General features: G+C 27.6%; 2 protein-coding genes across 2 annotated transcripts in view; one reads left to right on the top strand and one right to left on the bottom strand.

The window, feature by feature from the left end:
- Positions 1-22,021, top strand: part of LOC136072038 (alanine--tRNA ligase, cytoplasmic-like) — a 40,300-nt gene that overhangs the window by 15,984 nt on the left and 2,295 nt on the right. The window contains exons 5-16 of the mRNA XM_065820008.1: positions 2,125-2,269; positions 2,382-2,527; positions 2,797-2,944; positions 4,814-4,922; positions 5,184-5,308; positions 5,394-5,538; positions 10,941-11,101; positions 13,111-13,224; positions 13,444-13,584; positions 13,657-13,797; positions 14,117-14,223; positions 14,358-14,466. Of these exons, the coding sequence (XP_065676080.1) occupies positions 2,125-2,269; positions 2,382-2,527; positions 2,797-2,944; positions 4,814-4,922; positions 5,184-5,308; positions 5,394-5,538; positions 10,941-11,101; positions 13,111-13,224; positions 13,444-13,584; positions 13,657-13,797; positions 14,117-14,223; positions 14,358-14,466 (1,591 nt within the window). The remainder of the gene's footprint in view (positions 1-2,124; positions 2,270-2,381; positions 2,528-2,796; positions 2,945-4,813; positions 4,923-5,183; positions 5,309-5,393; positions 5,539-10,940; positions 11,102-13,110; positions 13,225-13,443; positions 13,585-13,656; positions 13,798-14,116; positions 14,224-14,357; positions 14,467-22,021) is intronic.
- On the bottom strand, positions 18,615-20,504 carry LOC136092237 (uncharacterized). The gene is made up of 3 exons (XM_065820009.1): positions 20,344-20,504; positions 19,925-20,173; positions 18,615-19,842 (listed from the first exon to the last, which is right to left on the bottom strand). Exons 1-3 carry the CDS (start codon positions 20,447-20,449, stop codon positions 18,713-18,715), a joined length of 1,485 nt encoding a protein of 494 aa, XP_065676081.1. The 5' UTR covers positions 20,450-20,504; the 3' UTR covers positions 18,615-18,712.

The raw sequence follows: 22,021 nt of genomic DNA, 5'->3' as shown, positions 1-22,021 counted from the left end.
AATATGTTTTCATCGAGCGTGATTATGTGCGCTCAAGATAAAGTCGACGAGCGCGATCATGAAAATTGCTGAAGGTGATGCTCATAAAAAGCTTTTTATTTTTTATATCTTTTTTTATTTGTTACATAATTATTTCATCAAAAAATGTTTGAATTAGTATCACACTCATGAAACTACTACAACGAAGTAGATTTTTATACTTCCAAACTTCTTGTATATTGTCAGATGGCAATTTTATTTTTAACTATTTATGTTATAAAAACATAATATCAAACAAAAACGCAACTTCTTATTGATTTAGTGTTGAAGTATAATTTAGTGACTTAGTTTTGCTTCGTTGTTTTGATATATGTATTTTAAAATGTTATGCTGTAAACTTAATTAACGGTTAATGGTTTTTATATTTCTTGATATTTTTTATTCGAATTAATTATTTGATTTTTTTCTAAAATTTCTTTTTCAAATTACGTTTTTTTTATCTTAAAAAAATAACACAAGAATAATTTGAAAATCTTTTTTTTTTTAAACTATTCATTATAAGTTAAATAACAGATTTTCCCCTCAACTTTTGTCAACGGTGTTTCCTCTTCTACATTGTCAAAACTGAATGCAGCTAATTCATCAGTTATGTCTTTATCAGCACTGTCTATTTCATCATCATCATCATCAAAAATTTTATTTGTAATCAATGTTGTTGCTGTTGTCATATAGTCAACTGGATCATCATCAACTTGAACCACTCGTCTCTTATTCAAATAAATTTCTTTTGCTCGCTTTTTAATCAGGATTATTTCTTTTTTTTGACCAGCTTCCATGCTTTCCTAATATCATAATGCTATCATTTAGAGTGTCGTGATTCATAGATAAATGTTGATCTGATAATATGCTAGTTACTGTGTTAAACATTCGCTCCACGCTTGAGTTTGATCCGGAAATTGCGAAAATAATCGATATAACTTTTAATAAATTAGGAAACTTTGACTTTTTGTACGTCGACCTCCAAATTTCTCCTGTCTGGCGATTGCGTACCATTGCTTCAAAATTGGTTCTTGAATGAATCAAAAAAAGTTTCCTATCTTAGAAAACTAACTTTTCATTAAAATTGGAATGTTCCAATGGTGTTTTAAAATGCGTGGATAAAAACTTTATTTCTTCCAAGCCAAACTATTTAATAAATGTTGACATCGTTACTTTGTTTCTTTTTCGAATGTCCTTGATTGCGAACATTCTAAACAATAGAATCGTTTTAAATTTGAGTTAAAATAAATAATAGTTAATAAAAAACCTATTTTATGAACAAAAACTAATTTTAAAAATTACTCTAATATTAATATTTATTTTTATTATAATAACGATGTGTGGAATATTACAAAAATAAATCAAATAAATCTTACTTGATATTTTGACAAGATTAAAAATACTCTGCAGTTTCAATTTTCTTATAATGGTTTTCCAATTTTCTATTCTTATTTTATTTGCGCATTTTTGTATTCACATTGTGTTTCTATGTGCAAATTCCATTATTGAAATTAGTGACTATTAACGACTTCAAACTGCTTGTTCATTACGTTAGTGCAAAAGAGAACGACTTAGTGCTTTTTATATTTTATATCAGTGCTTTGATAATAAGAATATCTTTAATAAAAAATCTTTTTTAAAAATTTTCTGAAAATAAAAAAATAATCACAAACTATTGGACGAGCGTTATTTTATACACTCGTTATAAGCTGAATGAGCGTTGTTTATCGCACCTAGAGCGTTTGAAAATACTGTTTAAGGGCGCGTTTTACGAGCGGAGCGCGATCGCGATCGCTTCATCGCAAGCCCTGGTGTAAGTGGTTAATGTGTGTGCAGGTAGGCATGTAGTATTTACAATATGCATATATAGAAGTGAAGATTCCAAAATTGGTTTCTAACTTCTTTGAATTCAAGTCTAATTTCACAGAAATAACTTATTTGTTTTGCACAAACTCTATTTTTAACTTTTTAGTTTTTCAAACTGAAATCACAATTTTAAAACAAAATAAAAATTTATATATTGATACAAAAATCAAAAACGATAAAAAAATTTTAATTTTGAAAAAATCAAATCTTTTTTTATATAATTATATGTTTAAACATCAGGGAGGTTGATGGTCGATTAGTACCTTTACCAAATCAACATGTTGATACCGGACTAGGATTGGAAAGAATAATATCAGTGCTTCAAAATAAAATGTCAAATTATGATACAGATGTGTTCACACCCTACTTTGATGCAATTCATCAGGTATTTATTGTTTGTAAGTTTTCTGTGAAGTTATTATTTTTTTAATTTTGGGATATATTTTCTTATGCTATGTTTCTTTAGATATTTGATATTGTTTTTTCTGATCAAACAGGCTACTGGTACCAAACCTTACCTTGGTTTAGTTGGTGCTGATGATAAAGATGGTGTTGATATGGCTTATAGAGTAATAGCTGACCATATTCGTACATTAACAGTAGCATTGTCAGATGGTGGTAGACCAGACAATGTAGGAAGAGGGTTAGCTTTTTACCCCTTTAAATTTTTATTTTTTTATTGCAGATATTAATCACAGTTCATGCAAATGATATAAATTTTATATTTTTTGTTTAACTTTTTTTATTAAATACTTTTGAAATATTCAAATTTATCTTTAATCTAATATCAGAAATATTCATGTTAATTTAATTTAATTAGTGATATAAATTAAATATTATAAGATTTAAATGAAAGATTATGAAAAATTATGATTAAATTTTCAATATGAAAAATTATGATTTAATTTTTAGATATGTGCTTCGTAGAATTCTGCGCAGGGCTGTTCGATTTGCAACAGAAAAACTCAACTGCAAACCTGGTGTATTTGCATCTCTTGTTGATGTTGTTTGTACTTCTTTAGGATCTGTTTATCCAAATATCTTGAAAGATCCACAAACAGTATTCTTTTATATTTATTTACATCTTATATGTTTTTTTTTTTTTTAAAACAATCTTTTGATTGTTATATACCAATTCTAGATTGTTAGTAATTTTTTTCTCAAGTAATGAATTTTATCTTTATCCAAAAAGTTTCAGTTATCACAAATTATTATTATTAATTATTATAAATATTATTATTAATATTTTTTTATATTATTTATTATTGTTATATTTTATATGTTTTGTATAGTAGTTATTGTTATAATTTTTTATATTATTATTGTAATATATTGTTTGTATTTTTTATATTATCATAATTTATGTTTGTATAGTAATTTACATTATACCACATATATATGAGGAATTACCGAAGGTAAAAAAAGTTCTCAAAAAGTTTTTTTTATTTGGTTTTACTATGATTTTCACAAACTTTTAAAACATTTTGTGCTTGAAAATTGTTCATCAATGTAACCTTCTGCCAGATAAGTATACGTTAAAGTAGACAGTAATGGAGGTTTTCTAAAGGTCTGATGACTATATTGAGTAGCCAGAAGAAACATAAGTTTTTATATTTAAAAGGTGCTTGCTATTAAGCCTTAAATGAATGAGGTCTGTAGAGACTGCTGATTTTGGTAATTTTTGAGCCAGAGGTAGATGAGAATTTATAGCAAATGTTAAAGTTGGCTTTGCTTAGAAAATATTGCCTTGTTGGAAGAGGGAATGAAACTTGCAAGTGTTCTATTTTTAAGATTTGGATCCGCTACCAGGGATTATTTTTTTCTGAATATATCCGGAATTCATGATATTTCTTTCAAATTTTAGTTTTTCCAGATTTCAACAAAAATTTTCACTTAATACAAGTTTAAATGTATTTTTGCTATATATTTGTTTGTTTTTTTACTTTTTGAGTCAATACGTATACATAAAATAAGAAAAGTTTAAATAAAAATTTGAGAAAGTTTAATCATCATCATCAGCTTAAAGATATATTAAGACGAAGATAAGGGATATAAATTCAAGATCATCATTTTAATTACAATTATAATTCATAAAGCACATAGTACCTGCCTGATTGTACAAAATTGTTCAAGACATCTAAAAATTAGAAGTGAATATTGACATCCGTGACTTCATTTAAAAAGTATGTCTATGTAATTTTTTTTTTGTTACCTCCATAAAGCCAAGAAATAGTCACTATAGTCCAAGAGAATACTTTATTGTGGTTACAATCCTCTTTCAACTGTAACTCCAAAATACAAACCTTGACAAACAAAACCGCTGTGCAGAGAAACAAATTGAGCGTGGTACTACCAGAGATGTGGCAGGGATCAAACTCCAAACTTCTTGCTTATGAAGCGAGCACTCTACCACTACACCACTACTGCATGTTTAATGTATAAATAATATAAATAATAAAATTTAAATTAAGTTAAAATTAAAATATAAAATTTAAATCTTTATTTTATCATCTGTTTAAAACTTAAGGTTAGTATGATCTAATTTGGTTTTTAGTGAAAGTTTTATCTTTTAAAAAATTTAAAAGTATTTTGAAAGTATAAAAGAAAGCAGCCAAACTTTTTTTTTTTTTTTTTTGAATTTTGTAAATGCTAAAATGGTTATAATCTATTCAAAATTGCTGAATGTTATTAAATTTTTTGAAAATCGTGTTGATACAAAAATCTAAGAGCCAATACAATACAAAATGATGTTGATACATGCTTTTTATTTTTGTGTGTTAATTTTTTATTGTAGTTGTTTTATTTTTTTTTCATTTTCATTATTTTTATGCTTTATCAAAATAGTAAATTTAATTTTTTTTTTTTAATATTAAATTTATTAAAAATTATATATTATTTTTATGAAAGACTCAAAATTACTTTTATTTAGATTAAAGACATTATTAATGAAGAAGAAAGTCAATTTTTAAAAACATTAGCCAGAGGAAGAAGGTTATTTAATAGAACTGCAGATAAAACTACTGATGGTATAATTGCAGGTTAGTATTTGCTGAGTTGGTTGAATAAACTTTTAAAAAAGTTGCTTGAATTAAGATACTCCTAAATTACAATTCAGATTTTAAAGTTTACATTTAAAGATTAGTAAATAAAACATACTCTTAGGAGTTATTTTAGGGGATATAAGTTTGAACCTGTCTTTTTATAGGATTTTCAAATTTTGCATTGATTGATTTTCAAGATAAATATGTTTAGTAACATTCAGTTGTTATATTTTTTAAGAAAATAATTTTTTTTTCTAGGAGATCTTGCTTGGAGATTATATGACACCTATGGTTTCCCAAGTGATCTAACAATTCTTATGGCAGAAGAACGCAACTTAAAAGTTGATATGGTTGGTTATGAGGTTTTAAAGACTAAAGCTCAAGTAAAAATTTCATGCTAAAAAAATTTGCTTTTCCTAATGATTATGCAAAAGACAAATAAAAAAATGTCTATTGTTATCTATTTAGGAAATGGCTCGTGCCAGAGGTTCTGAAGTGGAAGATACATATAGTTTAGATGTCCATGCTATAGATGAACTGAAAACAAAAGGTTTTGTACAGACAGATGAATCTCCAAAATATAATTATGAAAAGGATGAACATGGACACTATGGTAATTTTGTTTTTGTATCATATATTTCATATTGTCACAATAATTTCACAATCGCCTAAGTCATTTTTGATGGGTTTTAAGTTGATGGTTGAAATATATAGTTTACAAAGTGTTCTATTATATTACAAATTAACTATATCTTAAACCAATTAGAAAATTATTTTGTTTCATTGTGATGTAAGAAAAAATAGCTTTTTTTTTTCCAAAATTTTTTTAAGTTTTGTTAAAACATGAAAAAATGGTTTTAATTATTTTTATTATCTTTACCTCTTTGTTTATTTTTTTTATTTTTTACTTTTTTATTATATACAGTGTTACATTAGTAAGAAGTGAAATAGTAGAAAGAATTTAAAGTTTTAGTGAGATCATAGAATGGTTTGAATTACTCAAAGAATGGTTTGAATTACTCAAAGAATGGTTTGAATTACTCAAAGAATGGTTTGAATTACTCAAAGAGAAACCAACCACAAGCTAGGATAAGAAACAAAGCACAAGTTAAGGAGCACAAGTAATTGATTTGGGCAATTGATTTGAGCAATAGAAAGTAATTTGGGAAATTGAAGTGGTCTGGAAATTATATCACAAAGTTGATTATTTGGGTAAGAGAGCATGATGACAAAGATTTTGAGCTTTAGGTGCAAGCTGAATCATATAACTAAGTCATATAACAGCTGAATCAGTAATACTAGAGCTAAGCTATTCATAATCATATAAACATATAATTACATATTATAAAAACAAATAAATTTCTGGTTTCTGATTGGCTATAGCATTACCTAATATTTTGCAAAAGAAAAAAGTTGTAACTTTAAAAAAAAAGATGTTAATTTTCATTAAATTTGTTACAGCAAAAGGATTTTTTGAGGTTTTTTGATAAAATCTTGTTTTGTCTCGAAATGAAGCGAGATTATATCTTTTTAATTATGGTTATAACGAGATGGCAACGGTAAATTAAAAAGTAAGTGAATGTCTTCCGAAACGATAAATTGCTGCATTTCGTTTCATCAATCTCGCTAAAACTGACTGTTTAGTTCCAGGATGGAACAGCTTACTAGAGGACTTTTTTTTTAGAAATAGTTTTGCGCTTCCACTTCAAAACCCGTGTCGTCGGCCATGAATAAGCCAGTTTTATTTTTTTAATTCAAATAAACTTTTATTAAAATATAAGGGAGTTTTTTTTATTAAAATAAGGGAGTTTATTTTCAAATAGCTTTTATTCTAGTTAATAAGATATATAATTTAATAATTAATCAAAAATGTTATTGAATTTTATTAATTTAAAACAATTTTTCACGCATTTGCAAAGTGCATGCAAATTAATGATAACTAATATGCAATAACCTTATGACTGTAAACTGTTATCCATTAATACAAAATAGTGAATTTTTCTCAATTTAGTTTGTTAAATTTATTTACTTATAAAAAAATGTATAAACTTAAAGAAATTTAAATAGAAGGGAACTTAAAATTAAATAAAAGTTGTTTTGACATTTCTTTTTTAAAACATTTAAAATAATAAGTATTTAATATTAAGTATTTCATAAGTTATTATAATAAGTTATTAAATACTTAATATGGTATTATTATATTTATTTATAATAATATTAAATATTTGATAATAAAATATCATGTTATTAGTGTTGTTATTCACACAGTAAAAAAATGAAAACTATAATAAACATAATAGTTCTATATATTCTATTAAACTATATATATTTCTGCAAATCTTAAAAAATTCAAAACTTTAGAAAACATTACTTTAATTTAACGATAATAAGAAAATGTTTTAGCATGGTTTCTTTTAGCGTAATTGCAAATGTGTTTATTTTAACTAAAATTTCCCATGCTTTTGTAAAGGCGTGTAAAAATTATGCTAAAGCATAATTACTTTTTTCAGTTGTGTGCTTAATTTAGTTGTGTGATAACTTTTTTCAGTGCTTAATTATTAAACTTAAAAGTATGTACCGTAAATACGTTCCGACCAGAATTCTGGGCAGAATTTTTGGCTTTTACATAATTCCAGTTCCAGCCGCAAATACAATGTTTCAGACTGGAATGCCGAAATTTATTTTTTACTTTTTTTTAAAGACATGTGCCACAGAATGTAAATTAAATCAAAAAATCATTATCCTACAGAGCAATGCAAAACTATAAGTAAACCTAGGTAAAAATTACAAAATTCTTAACAAACATAATGTAATTTATCTGTGTAATCAATTGTTTAGAGATTTCTAAAAGTTTAGGAATATTGTGGTGCAAAAAGAGTTGTCCAGTTTTGAGCAACAAACTAGTTCTTTTTTTATCAAAAATGTTACCTGCCTCTGAGAAACTAAAATTATTAGAAACAAATAAAAACAACATATTAGATTTAAATGAAACAAGAATCAAATTAATGAAATAGGTTATATATATATGCATTATAGGATATAAATATATATTATGCTGAGGTGCAGGCTTTCGATCTTGAAGGTAAAAAATTGCATAAATATAGTTCTTGTTCTGGACGAAATTTTTTTAACAAATCTTGCAAATCCGGTTCCAGCTGGAATTCAACATTTCCAATCCGGTACACCCCTACTTAAAATAAAGCTATTGATATTTCTTTTAAAGTCATTGAAAATGCGTTTTAAGTTTTAGTAACTTATTGTTTTTTTATAATAAATATGTTTGTTTTTTTAATAATGAATGAAAAACTATCAATCGCATAATTATTTGGAAAAAAATTGCTGAAGTTATGCATTCGTTTTTAAAAATTTTGTGCGAATGCCAATGTTTGTTTAAGTAAAAGTAACGAAACGTGACGTCCGTTTTTCTTTTTTTTTTAAACAAAGGTTCTCACGTTCGTCAATTTGTCTCGCCCTGCTCCACACTACTTTTTTTCTAGTATGGAATGGAAGTAAGAGTTCAGGATAAAGATGAATAAGATAAAAGTTATTTTGTAAAAGTAAAAGAAGTACTTGCTGATTCTTTGCTTTACAATGTATAACTTTTGTCTTATTCATCTTTATCCTGAACTCTTACTTCTGTTCCATCTGTCCAACTGAAAATTTAGTACTAATTTTGTCTCTGCATAAATCATTTAAAATAGAATAACTGTCATGGTAAACCAACAATAATAAAACAATAATAAAAAGCAAAAACTGAGCATTGACACACAATAACCTTCACTTTAAAACTATAAATCTCTTTATCTTTTTGTTTTGTAACATTTTCATACACAATCATGGTAATTGTCATCCCCCATATTCTTTTCAAACACCGTGACTTCAATGCAAGGAAAAAGTGGATATCATAAAGCGCACCTCTTGTGTTAACCTGTTTACTGTTAAGCGTACCTGTTAATCCATTCAACATGCACTGCAGTCTTTTTTAAAAATAACTTATTTCAATGATCTGAAACAACCTAAACAAATGTTTTAAACAATTTTTTAACAATATATTGTAAATTTTAAGTAAATAAAAGGTTTTTAGAATAAGGTAATTTTTTTTACAAGCAACATATTTAAATTTTATTGATTTTTATAACAATATTGCTTAATTTAAAGATATTTTATAAATATTTGGTGATATTTAAGATATTTTGTAAATTATTTTGCATTAGTGGTTTTAGATTGTTCTTGCTTTTTGAAATTTAAACAAATGCCACTAAAAAACAATATTGTGATCAAGAAAACAAAAAGAATGTTAATATAGACTTGTTGACAATCAATCAAATATCTAATTAATCAGCATTATGTCTTTTGATGGGTCTCTGGCTTTTTATCAAGTTTTTACATAATTATATTCACATTGAATAATCACATAAATCATATATAATCACATAAGTCATATATAATCATATAGTGTTATTTAATTCATACATAAAATCAGTTTTTCTCTATTCAAATTACATAATTTTTTATTTTTTTTAACATCTTCACTTCCAACAAGGCTGTAAGCAACCACTATTAGAGTTGGAAGTTACTGGAAGAGAAAAGACGAGGATTGTAGAGCAAGATAACAATTGACAGACGACTTAAAAGATTGCAAATTATATGAATCAGGAAAGCAAAATGAAGGAAGTGAATTCCAAAGAACTGATGTGTGAGGAAAAAAACTAGAGGAATAAGAGTTTTTGGAGCATATAGGAACAGTCACAGAAAAAGGATGAGACTTAATTGAATGACAAGAATTGAATGAACACGAGAATGAATTTTAGTAGATGGCACAAGAGGCGCTAGCTCTTTAGAGCAGTGCCCATTATAGTATTTGTAGAAAAGAGAAAGAAATACAACATCACAACGATGTGGTAATGGTTGGAGGTTGGCTGCAAGAGCAGGTCCAACTATGATTACAATGCGTTTTTGCACCTTGTCTAAAAGAAAAATGGCATCATTGGAAGATCCGCTTCAGATATGGCAACAGTATTCCATACAAGGACGGATTTGAGATTTATAGAGATAGAGATTAGAATCTGGAATAAGAAAGTATTGAGCATGATAAAGAGATGCAACCTTAACAAATGCTAATTTTGCAATGGATTTGATATATGGTTTCCAAGAAAAATAGGAAGTAAGAGTTAATCCTAGAAGACTAAGGGTAGATGACTCATCGAGTTCATTACCATTCATAAATATAAGAAGATCTAAATTATTGCGATAACGATTGGCTGAAAAAAATAGAATTTTATCTGAATTAAAGTTCACCAGCTCAAATTCCCCTTCCAAGGAATCGGAGAGTGTTGGCTTCTTATTATGACAAGAATAAATCATCAGCAAACAATGCCACCTTAGATGAGAGAATCTGGAAGATCTGGAAGATCATTTATGACAAGATATTATATGCCACCTTATTATGCCACAAGATATTATATGCCACCTTATTATGCCACAAGATATTATATGCCACCTTAGATGAGAGAATCTGGGAGATCTGGAAGATCATTTATATAAATTAAAAAAAGTATAGGCCCAACGATAGAACCTTGAGGAATTCCTGAAGTTACATAAATATACTTGTAACACAACAAATTTTATAAATACTTGTAATACAACAAATTTTCATATACAGCAAAAAAATGTTAAATAATTTTTTAATAAAATTTTTTATTTAATGAGCTAATAAATCACTAAGAAAAAATGTATGTAAAAAATTTAATTTGTTAAATGTGTAATGTCTAAAAAAAAAATAAAAGATTGCTCACCAAAAGTTAAAAAAATGAGTTTTTAAATAGAAAGTTTCATTTTATTGTATTTATGATAACCTGGGCATCATAATTGGCATTTTGTGTTTAACTATTGCATTGAAACAGTGATAAAATTGTGTTGTTGTTGTTATTTTTTGCGTAGTAAATATGCTTTTGTTATTTGTTGAATTAATAATAACTTAATTGAAATAAATATAATCAGATTTTTTTTTTTTAGTTTTTCAACCAACAGAAGCCATAGTTACTGCTCTGAGAGTTAACAAGCAGTTTGTTGATGAAGTTACAAATGGAAAATGTGGTGTTCTTCTTGATAGGACATCTTTTTACGCTGAGCAAGGTGGACAACTGTTTGACACTGGCTACATTAATCTTGGAGAGGTTTTGTTTTGTTTTTGTGTGGACATGTTGCCTAACTTTTAGTCAATTGTTTTTTATTTAAATAGAAATGATGCATTACACAGGAGGTGATGCCATCTGTTAAAAGATGTTCATTATCTATGTGATAACTAAAAATCTGAACAAAGTTTGTGTAAATATAAAAATACAAAGGAAAAATTTTATATAATTGCAATCACTTCTATTTTGTTGCAAATTTAATTCTTTAAATGTATTATTAAAAAATAATTTATTTAGGATTAATTAAAAATGAAAGAAAAAGCTTATAATGAAGACTCCCTTAGAAAACAAGTGTACACATTTTTGGGTTTGCATTCGGATGACAACAAAAACTTTATTGTAAATCATTTTCGAATGGAGAACATACCAATATCTACTATTTATAATATAATTAAAAGAAAGGGTAACAATATAGGACCAGAAAGAAAAGTCGGAAGTGGTGGCAAAGCATAAAGATGCCTGCAAAAGAGATAAAACACTTTAAGAAATCGATTGATCCAAAAGATGGTATTTCACAGCGTAATCTTGCAAAACGATTTCATGTATCACAACCGTACATAGGCAAAATTATTCACCAAAAAACTAGCATTCGTTATCGTAAAAAAACTAAAACACCTCAAAAAGCAGCTGTTCTTTCAAAGAGTTGCAGGTTGGTTTTGATTTTTCGGAAAAAAATTGTTTTTGTTGACGATGAATCGTATTTCTATTTGACCAACACTAATATTTCTGGAAATGCTGGATTTTACTCTTCTGACATAAATGCAGCATCAAATGATGTAAGATTAAAGAAAAAAGACAAATTTGAGCCAAAATTACTTGTTTGGATTGCATTCTCTGCAAAGGGAATCTTTCAGCAGTACATTGCTCCGTCAGGCCAAGCAGTCAATGAAGATGTGTATATTTCAAAATGTCTTGTTAGATTGGAGAAATTCATTGAAAAACATTATAAAAATGACAATATTGTTTTTTGGCCTGATCTAGCTTTGTCGCATTATTCACGTAAAGTACGAAGTTATCTTAAAGCAAAAAATATTGAATTTGTACCGAAAGAGCATAATCCTGCTAATGTGCCAGAATTACATCCAATTAAAGATTTTTTGTCTGAACTTAAGAGATAAGTGTACAACAAAAACTGGCAAGCTGAAAACCTAGGCAAACTTAAAAAGCAAATAGAGTTTTCAATTAAAAGAATTGACATAGAAAGTGTTGCTGCCGTCACATTTACAAGCGTAGACACTGTTTGTCGTCATGGCATGAAAAACTTATAAATCTATTTATTTTTATTATTTAGATGTCTTTCGTTATTATACTTTTTAAATTGTTAAAAAAGTCCGTTAAAAAGTTATACCATTTCTAATTTTGTCCAGATTTTTAGTTATCACATGTTAAAAAGAACTTTATTAAATAAAAAAACTTTATTAAATAATAAAATAAACATAAAAAATATGAGAAAAAGTATAGCTAACATGTGTTTCAGTCGTTCAAAAAACAACATTTTTGAAAAAATCTGCTCATACCTTTTTAATGTGTACTGTAAAATAAAATAACACTGGATTTAATAATTTTTTGAATAAAAAATATTTTTAGGAGTTGCTCAAGAACAGATTACTAATATTTAAAAAAATTTTTCAAAAGTTTACTATTGGGTCTCCAATAAAGCAAAATTATATAAAAACTTTAAAAATAAAATCATTTTTCAAAAAAAAATTCATAATTATGTTTTGGAAGTTTTTATATAGTTTTGCTTTATTTGTGACCCAACATGATTTTAATAATATTAATGACCTGTTAAAATGCTCAAGGGTCATAAACATTTAACAGGTCTAAACCCCTAAAAGTATTTTTTATTCAAAAAGTTTAAAAACTTAGTGTTATTTTATCATAAAGTACACATTAAGAGGGTACCAGAAGAACTTTTCAAAAATCTTTTTAACCCTATTGTGAGTTGTACTTTATAACCCTATTGTTTTTCGTTTTTTGACATGTTTTAGGAGGTGGAATTTGCCGTAAATGATGTGCAGATACACGGTGGTTATGTTTTGCATGTGGGAAATTTGGTGGGAACTCTCAAAGTTGGTGATAAAGTAACATGTAGCATTGATGAGGTAGTTTCAACTACGTTATGTCTTCTTGTTATGTTTTCTTGATTTAAAAAAATTAAACTGAAATATTAACTTAAATTTTATGAGTTAACTTGTTTTGAAAAGTTTCAACTACTAAACCATTCGATGTTTTTTCAAAGTCTCTGCCTCAATGATTAATCCATTCAATGTTTTTTAAAATTCTCTGTCTCAGTGATTAATCCATTCAATGTTTTTTAAAAGTCCCGACGTCGATCATTGATGAATAACCACACTGCCACACATTTGCTTAACTTTGCATTGCGGAAAGTTCTTGTTGATGATGCCGATCAAAGAGGGTCATTGGTTGCACCAGATAAGCTTCGATTTGATTTTACAGCCAAAGTAAGTTTTTTTTTTCTTTCTCCAAAACGTTTTTCACACAGAATCTTTTCTGTTATGCACTTTTATTTTCAGGGTGCCTTATCATCTGAACAAGTCAAAATGACAGAGGATATTACTAGAGAAATAATCAAACAAGATCAAAAAGTTTTTGCTAGTGCAAGCTCTTTGGCTGTTGCTAAAAATATTCAAGGTTTGCGAGCCATATTTGATGAGGTAAATAATAACAAGAACAATCTTTTTTGTATGTAATTATAATTTAGCCAATCGTATCCCTTTGCAATTGATAATCTAGCCAAAGGATTTACTTATAACAACCATAGATTTTTATTAATAAAATATTTATAATATATAAATATAGTTTATTTTTTATCTTATAACATTCATTTTTGAGAAATAAGGCATTTTTCTTTATTTTTTCCCAATTTAATCTAGCTAGTTTAAACTTCACTCCCCATCTTCTTAATAAACCTTTATATATATAATAACTATTTCCATATTTAGAATTAGTTTTGATGCAGTTTTTTTATTTCAGGTGTATCCAGATCCTGTAAGGGTCATCTCAATTGGTTATGATATCAAAGAACTAATTAATGATCCCCAGGCTGGTTATAAAACTTCTGTTGAGTTTTGTGGTGGAACGTATGTTAATTTTATTTATATGTTTTTAAATATATATCAAGTAATATTTTTAATGTGTTTTTTTTTTATTACTTGATTTGTTTGTCTTCATTCAGGTTTTCAAGTTTAAAATTTTTAATATTATTTTTGATTAGACATTTAAAAAGCACAGGTGATGTAGTAGAATTTGCTATTGTTTCTGAAGAAGCGATTTCTAAAGGCATACGCAGAATTGTATCGCTTACTGGCTCTGATGCTCTCAAGGTAATTTATAGAGATGTGGCCTCCATGTGGGTACGTCTACCTGCATAATTCAGACTAGCATTACCTAGTCTAAGTAAGCTACAACCATTTGCCGCAATGTAACAAAAGCTAGTAGTCAACTTGTAGCCACTGATTTTAATTTTAATTTCTTTTTTTTCTTCTTTTTTGCCTAACCATGCATTTGTTTATAATGTATGTAATGTAAATTTATGAATTGTTGTTGTTTAATTTGTATTGTTTTTGTTGTTCTTGTTTGATTATTTTTTTTATTTTCTTATTTAAATTTTATTTAGTATTAAAAATCCTTAACTCTTGGTTGTAGGAGTGCTCGATGTTTAAAAGTTCAAAAACAAATTGTTTTATACTTAAAACTTTTATAGAAAAAACAACTTTTTATGGAACTTATTATGCATATTAGCAATCATTACATCATCATCACATCTGATTAAATCATCATCAGAATATATAAAAATGTAGATTACAAAATACAGTAGAATAAATTCTGATGTATTTAATAAAAGAAGATGCAATTAAGATGCAACAGAAAACGAATCAGCTGTATCAAATGATGAGATAAAAAATTTATTTTTGTATCTACACTAAGAGATGATCTTTTGTTTAGTCAATTGTCTTCTTTGTAAAATAATATTTTGAATTTCTCATTTAAACAAAGTTTATAAATTTTAATCATTTAAAATTAACACAATTAGAAACAAAGCAATACTGAATCTATATAAAGAAATATAAGAATTAACATAAATAAATTTGTAACTTCAATCACATCGAGTATTGTTAAACCATTTTTATACATGAAGGTTTTTTTTTTAGTCAGAAGGTTGAGTTTTAGTGGGATCAAATATGTGTGTGATGGGTTTAGACAAGATAATTCACTTGAAGCAGTTGTAGTATATATAGAAAAGATAAAGAGATACCACCTTACAACAATGTGACAGAGGCTTAAGTTTGGTATATTGAGCAGGTCTAACTAAATTATAAAATGTATTTTTAAACCATGTCTAAAAATCAAAAAAAAAATTCGAAAAAAAGGGCAGGAGTAAGAAAATGGTAAGCACATTAAAAAGAGGAAATATAGTGCATGCTATTACTTTTAATTTATGCATGCTATTACTTTTAATTTATGCATGCTATTACTTTTAATTTATGCATGCTATTACTTTTAATTTATGCATGCTATTACTTTTAATTTATGCATGCTATTACTTTTAATTTATGCATGCTATTATTTTTAATTTATGCATGCTATTACTTTTAATTTATGCATGCTATTACTTTTAATTTATGCATGCTATTACTTTTAATTTATGCATGCTATTACTTTTAATTTATGCATGCTATTACTTTTAATTTATGCATGCTATTACTTTTAATTTATGCATGCTATTACTTTTAATTTATGCATGCTATTACTTTTAATTTATGCATGCTATTACTTTTAATTTATGCATGCTATTACTTTTAATTTATGCATGCTATTACTTTTAATTTATGCATGCTATTAATTATTTACAATTGATTAGTTCTCGTGCTGCTATCATCAACATGTTAACAAATGTTAACACTATTGTGATTTAAGTGAAAAATTTAGCAGCCGCTGTGAACTGTCACAGAAGAGATTGGTTTACCACCACCTTACAAGATTAAAAGGATCAGGAGCAATGGGCATTATCTAACTGCATTCATAAAACATGTGATAGAACCCTCGTATTATTATTGTTAAAAAATCAGCAGTAGAACGAGAGTATTGAAATCTATAGCTATTGTAAACGCAGATGCCATTTTTCATCAGTAAGGAGGAAATTCAGTTAAGACTTATTAAATAGTTTAGAGAATATTGAAAAGAATTCTGAAGAATTTTGCAAAACTATTTATCACTTTATTTTAGCCTCATACTGAAATGAGAAATAACTTATGTTACAGACACCAAAGTGATTAAAATGCTTGATTGAAATCTATTTGTCAAGAATGTCAGAAATCTTTTGATTTAAGAGATTAATTAAGAAAAATGTTTTTTGCTAATATTCCTTGGTAGAAAGAATAAGTTCAGACAATGTGATGCTTTCTGAAGAATTAAGGAGCCGAGGTTATTTTTAATTTAATCTGAGTTATCTAGGAATATTGAATCTAGGAATGGAGTCAAAAGTTTACTATCTGGTTAAGAAGTTAAGGGAAAGCAAAACTTTTGAGTTTTTGTGCTAGCAAAGTTATTTAGCAGCCAATCAGTGTCATGAACATTAAAACCACTTAAAACATCAATATAAGTAGTTGGATAAAGAGAAAGCTTAAAAAGAATGCAGTCTTGGGATGAGGGAAGATATTGACCAAAGAGACTGCGAAATCTCGGGACGATGGAGAACATTAATATGCAGATAGAATGATTAAAGTAAATTAAAAATTGCAAATAGAATTGATTGAGTAAAGTGGTGTTAAATTTAAAACACATTAAAGTCCGAAGATTCAGAGGAGAGGAGTAAGATTCAAACTTGATTTTACAACAAATAAGTTTATAGCAATCATGCGATTATTGATCCTTTGTGAATCAAATTTTAATTGCCATCACACTAAGATCCGAAAATAAATCACCCAAATTTGAATTTGTCTCAGAGAGCAATAAAGTATGGTGAATTTTACAAGAAATTGAAAACAAGAAATATGGTTCTACAGAGGAAAAGTTTCTACAGGTGGAAAGTTACTTAGATAATATGTAAAAAATAAATTGAAAACAGTTTTTTTGTAATGTTTTTTTTTCTTCGTAAATACTTTTAATGCTTTAGTTATGATATAAATTTTAATAGAAAACTCTTACGTAGTACTTGGTACTCTTGGTATAGATAGTACTTGACTTGTACAGTAGGGTGTGTCGATTTTTTTTTTTTAATTTCAAAAACAGCAAGGTTACTTTTGGTGAAGACTTTTATGGAGACTCCGAATCTGGAAAAAAAAAGTTTTAAATAATGTCTTGCTGGGTGGGTAAGCCTTGTTTTGAACGGAAAAGTGACTAAAATATGACTAATTAACAGGGCAAAACTATAATTTAAAAAAAAAAATTCTTTTTTCAAAAATTTTTGATTAACTCAATAATTGTTATGTTGAATTTTAATAAAATTGATTATTTGGAGTTTTTGTGAAGGGTATTTTCACAAAAATAAGGCACCTTTTCATATTTTATACAAAAAATGTTACGGTAAAGTGTGTTTTTTTTTCCTGTTTTTATCAAACTTTAAAAGTAAGGGGAGTTCATTTTTGAAGTGAATTTTATGGCGAATCTGAAAAAAATAAAAAAAATGTCTTGTTGGGGGAACGCTTAGTTTTCAACAAGAAAATGACTATAAAAATATGAATAATTAAAGAGAAAAAATTATAAATTATAAAAAAAAAAATTTTTTAATTATTTGATTAACTCAATATATACTATGAACTTTATAAAAATGCCATATTTTGTTAAAAAGTCAACAAAATTAACACATAATTGGGGCTTTTGTGAAGGTTGTTTTTAGAAAAATTAGTCGATTTTTTTTATATTTTAGACAGTGAATGTTATCGTACAGGTAGACGGGCCCCAAAAACTCATGGACCCCAAAAGCCACACGCTCACATTAGTACCTGTAACTCATAGATAAAGCCTTATTAAGCAGCAAAATAGATTTTTTTTTTTGACAAGATAGTTTTTTTAAAAGAAACTGTTAAAAATAACCAAATTAGCATAAATTTTTGAAAATTATACTAAAAACAATAAAAAAAAAATTTTTTCAATTTCATAACATTTTGACATTATAGTCCATAAATACTTGAAATTTTCATTTAAGTTTGCAAAGTAGTGTTTTTTGTAAAGATTTATGTCATACTTCTACAAAAAAAACACAAGAAAATAAATGAAAAAGACAGTTGCTAAAATATTTTATCTTAACCAAAGTAGAGTTTCTGTGTGGTCTTTGGGGTCCCTTACTAAAAAATATATATACATGGATCAAAAACTCAATATTAAAATGGAGTTTTGCTTTTTTCTATTAACATTTATTTTTCTATTAACAATCAAGTAAAATTACTTTTTTACTAGTTATTTGTATAAAAAAAATTGAAATGTTGCTCTTTAGTCTTTAAGACAATTTAAAAGTGTTTTTATACATCTTTGAAACTATTTACTCTTTAATAAGTTGATCAACTAATTGACTAAGAATAATGGAATTATCTCCTTATCACTGTAAGGTCACTTTCTTGGTGTATCCTTCTAACTTCTAGTATCTTCATCACTTTCATGCTCAATAACCTTACGTTTGAGTGAGTTGTTGGTTACTGCAGCAGCTAAAAACATTATTGGTTTTTTTCCATCCACTTTACAAGATAACTTTCCACAGACAGATTTTTGTACATTGTGGCAAGAAGAGCATTGCTGTAGCTTTATGGCATGGCACACACCTTCTCCACAGCTGCATTCATTTTTACACCGTAAAAATGCTTCTTTTTGTTTTTCTTTGTTCCATCTTTTTTCTTCCTTATCTTTTATTTCTTGATTTTTATTATCTTGAATTACCTTCACTAAGTCCAACACATTTTTTCCTTTCATTGATCCGTGAACCTGCGTAACCCTTGTAGTAAGTTTGGAAACTTTCGGCTTAACTTTCTGTACTGTCAGTAAGCCAGGAATTTCTTCAAGTTGAATGCTTTTTTCGCTCAGCTCTTGAATAAGCTCTTGAGAACGCTCAAACTTTTCTTTCCAATACTGAGCTGAATTTTTTCTTTTATCAGGAGATTTAATAGTATAACTTCCAGGAGTTGTTGTACTGGATGTAACACTTTTTGAAAAATCAATACACAAAGCAGCTCGTGCAAACTTGTCCTGTTGCATGTCATTGACGCTTAATGATGTGGAAGTTACTCCTACACGTCTTGCAGCTTTGATTATAGATTGTCTTGGGGCCCAGTTGTTCCAAATACGTCCTAAAATCATCATAAAAGCTTCTTTATTTAGTGAATTGAAATCAGTAAAAATATTTTCTTTCATACCACGATACTCATGATGAAGGTTTTTGTTGAGTTGGTCTAAAAGCTGTGTCACACCAGTGGTATCTGGTGGAGTTAAGAACATACGTATGTTTTTCGATTGTAAAAACTTTAAGACATCAAAATTAAAGCGTGAACAATGCCCATCAGAAAGCAAAACTACTGGTCGTGCCACTTTTTTTTCAGTAAGATATTCATCAAACTCTTTGTACATATCTAATAACGAGTTGTGATCAGATACACCATGGTTGCAAGTTGTTATCAGAAGATGCGGAATACTTACCACAGCTTCCTTTGGAGCCATTTGATTAGTTATTCCAAGGGTACCAAAAAGTACTTGACAGACACAAAGGTCTCCTACAATTACAAAAAAATTACATATCATCTATTCAATCCATATTATAAATATTTATCAAAAAAGTGATAAGGCAATAACTACCTGAAAATGATACTAGAGGATGTATGGTGACGCATTCACGGTTCTCTCTGATCATTTTACAACATGTTTCCCCTTTTGCAGCAAAAACAAGACCAGCAGGAGTACCATCAACACCAAAATTGATGAACTGTGGTGTTTCGTCGTGATTAAATATTCTGCATGTATCAATATTTCCAGACCAAACTCCTGTCCCCTTTTGTACTGCTTCAGTCATAATGCCAGTCTCAATCAATTCTTCTGCAAGAGCGTCTAAAGGCAACCATGAAAATTAATTAGTAACTCAGTTTTGGTAGAACTATTTTTCATGAATGTACAGTAGCAATACATAAACTAATAAAAAGGTGTAGCTATGAGTTAAATTTTAAATGAAGCTATAGTATACTATAAAATAAAATAAAAAAGTCAATGTTTACTCATACCAAGGTGGAGACATGCCATTTCCCTCGTGCAATTGAGAGCTCTATTTATTGACACATTTCCTTGTCGCTTGAGTGTTAAGCTTGGATTCTTAGCTTTAAAGCGCATCCAAAACGATTTACCTAACCTGTGTTTAAAACAAAAATAAAAAATTAACTAAAAAAGCTTCTCTTACAAAGCTTCAAATCCTGGACTACAAGCAATCTCTTTATATCTTAACATGTTGACTATTACTACCTTTTAAAAATATATATAAGAAACATAAATACTTGTTTTGTGTCAAAGCATTTTTTGCATTTGCAGATAATGCTATGAATTTTCTGCCACCTTTCAATCTTTTATTTGTGTATTGTCTAACTTTCAGAACGTCAAGGGCAAGTTTTGTTAGTTCTGCTTTGTTTATGCCTTGCATTGCTCGATTTTTATTCTTAATGTATGAAACAATTGACATCTCTTCTTCCTCCAAGAGAATTGCACAGTACTGTCTTTCAAGACCATTGACTATTTTCCCATCAAGTCTACGGTTTATTGTTTCACGATCTTTAATAAGTGGATATTGTCTTGTTTTAATTGCAGCATGTCCTCTTACATTGTTTTCTTTACACCATTGAACAGCAGCTTCAAGTTGTTTGTTTTTTTCTAATATAGCTTTTCTTTTAATTAGTGCTTCAGCATTAGAACTTGGATTTAGTGACTTCATTTGCAAGCGAGTTTTGAATTTTTTGTTGCTGTTACTCATGTTCATTTATTTGCTTACAAATAAACTAATATCGCAAATTCACATACTGCAAACTGAACTAAAACTATCCTCTAAGCAGGAGCGTAAAATAAAATCTCTATATAAATTCATTATCATCAAAAAGATAGCTCCAACTACTACAAATCTACTTTAAATCATGAATTTTTGTAATATCACTTATATTTTTGTTAAAAATAATATAATTAATGTGGTTTTTGGGGTCCCAAGCATGTGGTTTTTGTAGCGCTTTAGGTACTTCCCTAAAATATAAGTTTGCAATCAAACTACCATATGAAGGGGATTTTAATATAACAAGCTATTCCAAAAAATTGGAAAGTTGCAACTAATTTCATAAAAGTTATAAACAATTTAAGCCATGCGGTTTTTGAGGTCCCCTACTAAAATATAGCGAAACTTTACTGGAAAAAAAAAAGCAAACAAAAAATACCAAAATACTTCTAAACCCCGAAGAACTTTTACCATATAAAAACATATAAAAAAGCAAAATAAAGTTAAATTATTTGTTTTTTACAAAAGATACAGCAAAAGAAAAAATCATGTGGTTTTTGGGGCCCGTCTACCTGTAGGGTGCGCTGTCTTTTCTAAAACTAATAATAAGTCAAACACTTTTGTTACAACAAACAGTATATTATATATACTAATACATTTAAAATATATATTATATAATACTGATATGTTTATTAAAATTTACATATAATTAACAATTAATAGTTTGTAAATTTTATTTATAATTTGGGAGTCCAACTAAGTTATATTTAGCATTGTTTGTGCTCATAAAACCTCTACTAATTCCTTGTGCTCTTATATATCCTACTCGCTTCTCATGGCAATATGTTTTTGCACGAGCCTCTGTAACTATGTTAAACAAGTGTTTCGTATATTGAATCTTTCCATTAAAACATTAAAAACAAGTGTTTCGT

This window comes from Hydra vulgaris, chromosome 15, assembly GCF_038396675.1.
Source record: "Hydra vulgaris chromosome 15, alternate assembly HydraT2T_AEP".
Taxonomy (NCBI): Eukaryota; Metazoa; Cnidaria; class Hydrozoa; order Anthoathecata; family Hydridae; genus Hydra; species Hydra vulgaris.
Note: the sequence above shows the minus strand (reverse complement) of the source record. Positions and strands in the feature narration are given on the sequence as shown.

What these genes read in the sequence shown, in the direction of transcription:
- LOC136092237 (XM_065820009.1), bottom strand. Translation starts at nt 20,449, where the DNA reads ATGCGCTTTAAAGCTAAGAATCCAAGCTTAACACTCAAGCGACAAGGA. An exon ending in AATGGCATGTCTCCACCTTG is followed by an intron (nt 20,174 to 20,343) that starts GTATGAGTAAAC and finishes GGTTGCCTTTAG; the next exon opens with ACGCTCTTGCAGAAGAATTG. An exon ending in TCCTCTAGTATCATTTTCAG is followed by an intron (nt 19,843 to 19,924) that starts GTAGTTATTGCC and finishes TTGTAATTGTAG; the next exon opens with GAGACCTTTGTGTCTGTCAA.